The 8,687-nt window shown below is 41.7% G+C and overlaps 1 protein-coding gene across 1 annotated transcript in view; it reads right to left on the bottom strand.

The window, feature by feature from the left end:
• Window positions 1-4,690: 4,690 nt before the first annotated feature.
• Window positions 4,691-8,687, bottom strand: part of LOC109914711 (GPI transamidase component PIG-S-like) — an 18,137-nt gene continuing 14,140 nt past the window's right edge. Inside the window, exons 8-9 of the mRNA XM_048612324.1 lie at window positions 6,546-6,691; window positions 4,691-4,738 (exon numbers count right to left, since the gene is read on the bottom strand). Coding sequence (XP_048468281.1) covers window positions 4,706-4,738; window positions 6,546-6,691 — 179 coding nt within the window. The 3' untranslated portion in view covers window positions 4,691-4,705. The remainder of the gene's footprint in view (window positions 4,739-6,545; window positions 6,692-8,687) is intronic.

Genomic DNA, 8,687 nt, shown 5'->3' with positions numbered 1-8,687 from the left:
GTTTCGGGCCTAGACCCTTCATCAGAAAAGGCTTTTCTGATGAAGGGTCTAGGCCCGAAACGTCAGCCTCTCTGCTCCTATGATGCTGCTTGGCCTGCTGTGTTCATCCAGCCCTGCACCTTGTTGTCTCCCATCATGTTCACTAATGTCTTTTAGGGGAGGAATCTGCTGCTCTTACCTGGTCTGGCTTACACGTGACTCCAGACGACAGGAATGTGGTTGACACTTAATTGGGCAATTAGGGATGGGTAATGAATGCTGACCTGGCCAATGGCACACTCATACCATGAATGAATAAAAATTTATTATAAAGGATGTGATAAGTTGACACAGAAAATATTGATATGATTGGGCACAGTCCACATGGATTTGAGAAGGAAATCATGTTGACACACTTAGAGGTTTTTGTGGATTTTATTTCAGCACAGATAAAGGAGAACCAGTTGATGTGATGTAATTTGATTTTCAGAAGGCTTTTGAAAAGACCGGGGAGGTTAGGAAATAAAACTAGAACATGGGGGCTATTGCTAATGGGGTACCGCAAAGATCATTGTTGTTCACAATCTACACAAATGATAAGAATTTGGGGGCTAAATGTAAAATTCCAAACTTGCTGATGACACAAAACTAAGTGAAAATGTAAATTATTACGTAAGGAGGCTTCAGAGGAACCAGGTCTTCGATATCCTTATTCATAGTCACTGAAAGCCAACATGCAGGCACAGCAACCAATTAAGAAGGCAAACAACACATTCATCACATATGGATTTGAATACCTAAGTGAAGATGTCTTGCTGAGATCTCATCTGCAGTACTCCAATTTTGGTCTCCTGACCTAAGGAAAGATACTTTCCGCAGAGGAAGTGCATCAGAAGTCACCAAATTAATCCCTGGCATTGTCTTAGGAAGAGAGACTAAGGAAACCAAGTCTACATTTTTGAGAGTTTTGAAGAATGAGAGAGAGATCCTTTTGAAAGTTACAAAGTTCTACCAAGGCTTGACAAGGTGGATATCAATAGAATGTTACTGCTGGCTGGTGAGTATATAACCAGGAGACACTTGCTCAAAATAAGGGATTGGCCATTTTGAATTGAGATGAGGAGGAATTTCCTCACTCAGAGGATGGTCAATCTTTGGAATTCTCTACTCAGAGTACTGTGGAAGTAAAATCATTAAGTATTTTCTAAATAGAAGTTACTAGATTTATGAAGACTAATGACATCAATGGTATGGAGATAGTATGGGAAATTGGCATGGGAGATGATGATCAAACATTTTCTAATTGAATAGTGAAGCAAGCTCAACAAGCTGAATGGCCTACTCACATACTTATGTAACTTAAAGCAAAAAACTCGCAGGGCAGCCTGCAATTAATTTCTCAGAAGATATTGGCAGAAGTCCACAAATGGGGCAGTTAGCAAAAGAGGCAACTACGCACCAGAAACTCCCAGGATCCATCCTAAACTGCAATAAAGAGGTGGGGAAGTTAAAACTGGTTATTGCAGTTCCAGGCTAGAGGCAAGTGGGAATCAGCTAGGGTTTCTACTAAATACTTACTGATGTCAGCTGACAAGCATATTGCTGTGGACAAGACAGAACAGAACAAAATTGGGGCTTGATTGTGATGACCTTCAAGGTCAAATAATCTGTTGACATTAAGACTTGTTGGATGAACAACCTGGCCTGTAGACCAACTAACATCTATGAAGCTTCCCCACTCCCCCAACACAATTCTCAGTGAAGCCTTCTCTAAGATGATGCTGCAGTTTTAAAACAAATTGCTGGAATTCATTCCTGGCATAGGTCAGCAATGATCTCACTGAATGGTGGCACAGGATGAAGGGGGTGAATGGCCTACTCCCAATCCTATTTTCCTATGTTCCATTGTGGGTTGCACTAACAATGTTGCCTTGGTCAAGCTGTGGGGAAGGATCGCTGGATTCATCAGGTGTGTGCGTCTATGCCTATGTCTCTTTGTGTGCACACGTGTGCTAAGGACAGTTTTGCCCAGATACTGTCTGTTGACAGGTTTTTCACTCAAGATTAATTATATAGGTCAGAAGCACTCAGTGGCAACTACTCTCTCATTCACCCATGGATAGATGGACAGTCTACGCAGGGAGAGAAAGGATGAAGACTCTAAAAGGACAGCATAGTGCTCACTGCGTGCACAAGCAACAAAAAAATTGGAAGGTAACCAGCTACTTTCACTCACCATTAGCCTATAAGCTGCCATCTTTAATGACTGAGCAACTGAAATAGTGTGCTAATTATCCTGTGTCAGCAATAAGAACCTAAAAAGGACTTTGAAAGAAAACTGGAGAATCAGAAGAACTTGGGAGGAGCAAAGGACATTTCATTGAATCCTGTGGGCTGGTGCTATTGAACTGTGTTCCCCTAACATTTTTTCTTCTTTTGTAACCTCTGTGTTGTTTCCTTTGTCCAAATAAATTTGCTTGTGTGTGTAGGGGTTTAAGAAGGAACAGAGTTTAAATTAGAGAATTAATTAGTTTTAAACATTTATTTGCTTGTGGTCAGAACTGTAACAAATGATAGTCTCTTTAAGTACAGGAGTCTGGGCACTGTTTTCTATTAACCAGAGTTAATCAGACTGGTAAGTCAGTGACATTGAGGAATATGATTAAATCTTTAACTTTTGTGATCATCCTGAATGTAGTGGGGCTCAAATATCAATGCACTTTCTTAAGTAGATTGTGTTAGAAAGGAGCCTGGGTGAGAAGAGAAGGTGGAGTATAAACTTAAGGAAACATCACTTCCTCTCAGGCAGCTTTCCATACTACATTCCAATATTTATCATTCAGCCTGAGACTACATTACTCAGGGCCGCCCTTAATACTTCGCTAAAACACTGAAAATAGTATCTTGAACTGCCATTCAAAAAAATGATTTCCCTCTCATGCTGTTGTCATGCCTCCCTGGAGTAGCGTGCTGGAAATCAAGCCAGACTATTTCCAGAGTCGTCACAAAAATGAAAGATTTTATAAAAATACACAGAATTCCTCAAATTACCTGTCTTTTAGACCCAGGTTGAAGAAAGCACAGACCAGGATTCTATGCCCAGCAAGAATTACTATTTATAACAAATTAATAGATTCTAACTACAGGTAAATAATTATGAACTGTCAGTGGATAACACTACTTAGTTAAAGCTCAAGCCCCCGGATAAAACTCCCCCCTACACACACATGCACACTGACACAGAGAAGAAAAAGAAATATAGGTGTTATGGGTGAATGGAAAGACTGGGAAGACATTTCAATGGTTTCTGGTCACGGGGATGATCCTTTAGGTGGCAGACAGTCATAGAAACATACAGCACAGTAACAGACCCTTCAGTCCAACTCGTCCAAGCTGACCAGATATCCTAGATAAATGTAATCCCATTTGCCAGCATTTGGCCCATATACCTCTAAACACTTCCTATTCATGTACCCATCCAGATGTCTTTTAAATGTTGTAATTGTACTAGCCTCCACCACTTCTGCTGGCAGCTCATCCAATACACGGACCTCCCTCTGGGTGAAAAAGTTGCTTCTTAGGTCCCTTTTAAATCTTTCCCCTCTCAACTTAAACCTCTGCCCTCTGGTTGTGGACTCTCCCACCCCAGGGAAAAGACCTTGGCTATTTACACTATCCATGCCCCTCATGATTTTGTAAACCTCAATAAGGTCACCCCTCAGCCTCCAATGCTCCAGGGAAAAGGGTCTATTCAGCCTCTCCCTATAGCTCAAACCCTCCAACCCTAGCAACATCCTTGTAAATCTTTTCAGAACTCTTTCAAGTTTTACAACATGCAGTACTTCAAAAGTGGCCTAACCAATGTCCTGTACAGCAGCAACATGACATCCCAACTCCTGTACTCAATGCACTGACCAATAAAGACAAGGATACTAAAAGCTTTCTTCACTGTCCTATCAACCTGCAACCCCACTTTCAAGCAACTATGAACCTGCACCCCAAGATCTCTTTGTTCAGTAACACTCCCCAGGACCTTACCATTAAGTGTATAAGTGCATAAGCCTTTCCAAAATACAGCACCTCACATTTATCTAAATTAAACTCCATCTGCCAGTCCTTGGCCCATTGACCCATCTGATCAAGGTCCCACTGTACTCTGACGTAACCTTCTTCGAAAGTCCACTACACCTCCACTTTTGGTGTCATGTGCAAACTTACTAACCATACCTCTTATGTTCACATCCAAATTGTTTATATAAATTATGAAAAGCAGTGAACCCAGCACTACTTCAGACACACCACTTGGTCACAGGCCTCCAGGCTGAAAATGCAATCCTCCTCCACCACCCTCTGTCTTCTTTCTTTGAGCCAGTTCTGTATCCAAATGGCTAGCTCACCCTGTATTCCATGTGATCTAATCTTGCGAATGAGTCTACCATGAGGAACCTTGATGAATACCTTACTGAAGTCTATATGGATCACGTCCACTGCTCTGCTCTCATCAATACTCTTCATTACTTCAAAAAACTCCATCAAGTTAGTAAGACATGATTTCCCATTCACAAAGCCATGTTGATTATCCCTAATGAGTCCTTACCTTTCCAAAAACATGTAATTCCTGTCCCTCAGGATCCCAACAATTTGCCATTCCACCAATGTCAGGCTCACGAGTCTATAGTTCCCTGTTTTTCCTTGCCACCTTTCTTAAATAGTGGCACCACGTTAGTCAACCTCCAGTCTTCTGGCATCTCATCTGTGGCTATCAATGATACAAATATCTCAGAAAAGGCCCAGCAATCACTTCCATAGCCTCCCACAGAGTTCTAGGGTACACCCGATCAGGTCCCGCGGATTTATCCACCTTTATGCATTTTAAGTCATCCAGCACCTCCTCCTCTTAATACGGACATTTTTCAAGATGTCACTATTTATTTCCCCACATTCTATATCTTCCATATCCTTCTCCAACAGTAAACACTGATGCAAAATACTCCTTTAGTGTCTCCTCCATCTCCTGCAGTTCCACACATAGGCGGCCTTGCTGATCTTTAAGGAGCCCTATTTTCTCACTAGTTACCCTGTTGTCCTTAATGTATTTATAAAAATCCCTTTGGATTCTCCTTAACCCTATTTGCCAAAACCATATCATGTTCTCTTTTTGCCCTCCTGATTTCCCTCTTAAGTATACTTCTACTGACTTTATTCTCTTCTAAGGATTCACTCGATCTCTGCTGTCTATACCTAACATATGCTTTCTTCTTTTTCTTGACCAAAACCTCAATTTCTCTAGTCATCCAGCATTCCCTACCAGCCTTGCCCTTCACCCTCACAGGAACATACTGTCCCTGGACTCGTTATCTCATTTTTGAAGGCTTCCCATTTTGCAGCCGTCCCTTTACCTGCAAACATCCTCGCCCAATCAACTTTTGAAAGTTCTTGCCTAATACCATCAAAATTTTGGCTTGTCAGGATTTGTTGCTCCTTCTTATTCCTTCTCCAGGCACTTTCACTTGCTTACATGAGGTATATAAAGCAGTTGGTTCACAGATATAAGTCTCCACCTTACTAGTTGAATAACCACAGCTTACAGCAAATGCTGACGAAAAATGAACATTTTCAGTTCATCTCTAACTTGCCATTTTCCACAGGTAAAGATTAAAAGGCAGTTATTAGGTGATATTGGCTTTAGAAAATATTTTACACTGGTCTACTAAACTGATCTCTAGCTTCAAAAGGCTTAGAAATGTAAACATAGGGGTGATTTAATTCGATGGACTAAATGCATCCGCGTAGACAGACACTTTCAGCTTGACAGGTTAGGGACCATGAGAGGTTTTAAGCTCTGTTTGGATACACTACATTACATTTTAGGGTTTTCCCTCGAATAGAGGCCAGGATGACTGCTGAATCTGGATTTACAGTAACAGTTCAAACAGAAACTAGACGATTATCTGGCTGCAACCAATATCCCTGGGTACAGAATGCAGATGAGTTCGCACTTCACAACGGCAATATGCTGACACTATTGCATAACTCCACAAATCAGAGGAATTTTCCTCCCAAATTGACTAAAGGATTTTACACAATTTTTGGCTTCCCGTTTCATTTTAGCATTTTCTGCTGTGTTTTTTTCATAAATTTTGCAGTTCTCTAACCCACTGTGCTTCTGAGCTAAGTAACTAAAACCGCCAACCTACTTTGAAAACAGGATGTGAATTTATAATCTAGAGTGATACCCAACCTAGCACAGGGTGTGTTAGCAATGCCATCCATCCAATCTAACACTTGACTCAGGCCTGTCTAACATTCACTTAATCTCCAAAACAGTCAATGCCCCAGGACAGTTTTTTTGATGTCCTAACCAAAATTTCTCTCTAAGTTAACCACTATAAAACAAACAGTTTACTCCTCTCCTTACCACCTGGTAGGAACTTGTGTGCACAATACGTGCTGCATTACACTACATAGGAACAGTTATCACGTTTCAGAATATTTGTGAAACACTGGTTGGAATATAGCTTGATAGACACTAGAATATTTTTCTTTCAAGGATATTCTGTCATTACCATGATTCCTCCCCAACGGGAGCTGTGGAAAGCGTTTGATTCAATGGGAGACCCATCACGGTCACGGATATACAGTGGAGAATGAGAATATTCAGGAACGTAAAGAAGAAAATTTAAAACTGGATAGCTTGAAGCAACATTGGACCCTAGGAACAAAAAAAAAAAAGACAAGTTGAGCTTCATGTGGGTTCGGTAGATTTCCTGTCTTCACCATTGACTCTAGCCTTCCCTAAAAATATAGTGCACATCCCAGGCAAAATCCTCTTATGTTAATAATTTGTAGTTTCCTTCCCTTCAAAACCACTACATTTTAATATTCAATGCACATTTTTAGGGGTCTGGTGGATTTGGTTACATGTATCTCTCCATCTGAAAGAAAACTGGTTTCTATTCATTTTCCTCAGTCAGTAGGAAAGAATTTGAGAGGAAGAATCTAAGGGGAAGAAAGAAAGGGAAGGAAAGGAAGAAGAGAAGAAAAGAGAAGGCACTTCTACATCCACAGTACTTAACAAAAAGTGCCAAAGAAATAGTGGATGCATTAGTGGCCATCTTCAAAGATCCTAGAGAGTCTGGAACAGCTCCTACAGATTGGAGGGTAGCTAAGGTAACCCCTCTGTTTAAGAAGGGAGACAGGGAGAAAAGCCAGTCATTATGGACCAGTTGGCCTAACATTAGTAGTGGGGAAAAATGCTAGAGGCCATTATAAAAGATTTAATAACTGAGCAGTTGGAAAACAGTGATAGTAGAAAACAGTGGCAGGATCAGACAGAGTCAGCATGGATTTGCAAAATGGAAGTCATGGTTGACAAATCTATTAGAATATTTTGAGGATTTAACTCTTAGAGTTGATGAAGGGGAGCCAGTGGATGTGGTTTATTGGACTTCCAGAAAGTTTTCAACAAAGTCGCACATAAGAGATTAGTGTGTAAAACTAAAGCGCATGGGATTAGGTTAGGGGCAGTCAATTTGGCAGAAATCAGTGCTAGGACCACAGCTATTCAGAATATATATTCATGACTTAGATGGAGGAGCTAAATAATATCACCAAATTTGCGGAAGACATAAATCTGGGTGGGAGGGTGAACTGTGAGGAGGATGCAGAAATGCTTCAGCGTGATTTGAACAAGCTGAGATAATGGGCAGATGAAGCATAATGTGGATAAGTGGGAGGTTATCTGGTTTGTTAGCAAAAACAGGAGAGCAGATTATCATCTGAATGGTTATAAATTAAGATAGGGGAATGTGCAATGAGGCCCGAGTGACCTTGTACACCAGTTGCTGAAGGTGAGCATGCAGTTGCAACAGGCAGTAAAGATGACAAATCGTACATTGGTCTTCATAGAAGGATGATTCGAGTACAGGGCAGGGATGTCTTGCAGCAATTATACAGGGCCTTAGTGAGACCACAGCTGGATTATTGCATGCAGTTTTGGTATCGTTATCTGAGGAAGGATATTCTTGCTTTACAGGGAGTGCAGTGAAAGTTTACCAGACTGATTCTTGGGATGGTCGGACTGATGTATGACGAGGAGTTGAATTGATTAGGATTATATTCACTGGAGCTCAGAAGAATGAAGCGGGGGGTGAGGGAAGTCTCATAGATACCTATAAAATTCTAACAAGACTTGACAGGATAGATGCAGGGAGGATGTTCCCAATGATAGAGGAGTCCAGAGCCAGGGCCAGGGACCACAGTCCAAGGAACAATGTAAACCATTAATAACTGAAGATGAAGAAATTTCTTCACCCAGAGAGTGGTGAGTCTGTGGAATACACCATCTCAGAAAGCAGTTGAGGCCAAAACATTATGATTTCAAGAGGAGATAGCAAGAACTGCCGATGCTGGAGTCTGAGATAACAAAGTGTGGAGCTGGAGGAACACAGCAGGCCAGGCAGCATCATCGGAGCAGGAAGGCTGACGTTTCGGGCCTAGACCCTTCTTCAGAAATGGGGGAGGGGAAGGGGCTTTTGAAATAAATAGGGAGGGAGGGAGAGACGGATAGAAGATGGATAGAGGAGAAGGCAGGTGGAGAGGAGACAGACCGGTCAAAGAGGCGGGGATGGAGCCAGTGAAGGTGAGTGTAGGTGGGGAGGTAGGGAGGAGATAGGTCAGTCCGGGGAGGACGGAAAGGTCAAGGGGGC

This window comes from Rhincodon typus, chromosome 26 (assembly GCF_021869965.1).
Source record: "Rhincodon typus isolate 14 chromosome 26, sRhiTyp1.1, whole genome shotgun sequence".
Classification (NCBI taxonomy): Eukaryota; Metazoa; Chordata; class Chondrichthyes; order Orectolobiformes; family Rhincodontidae; genus Rhincodon; species Rhincodon typus.
The sequence above is the reverse complement of the archived record's forward strand: the minus strand, read 5'-3'. Positions and strand labels throughout refer to the sequence as shown.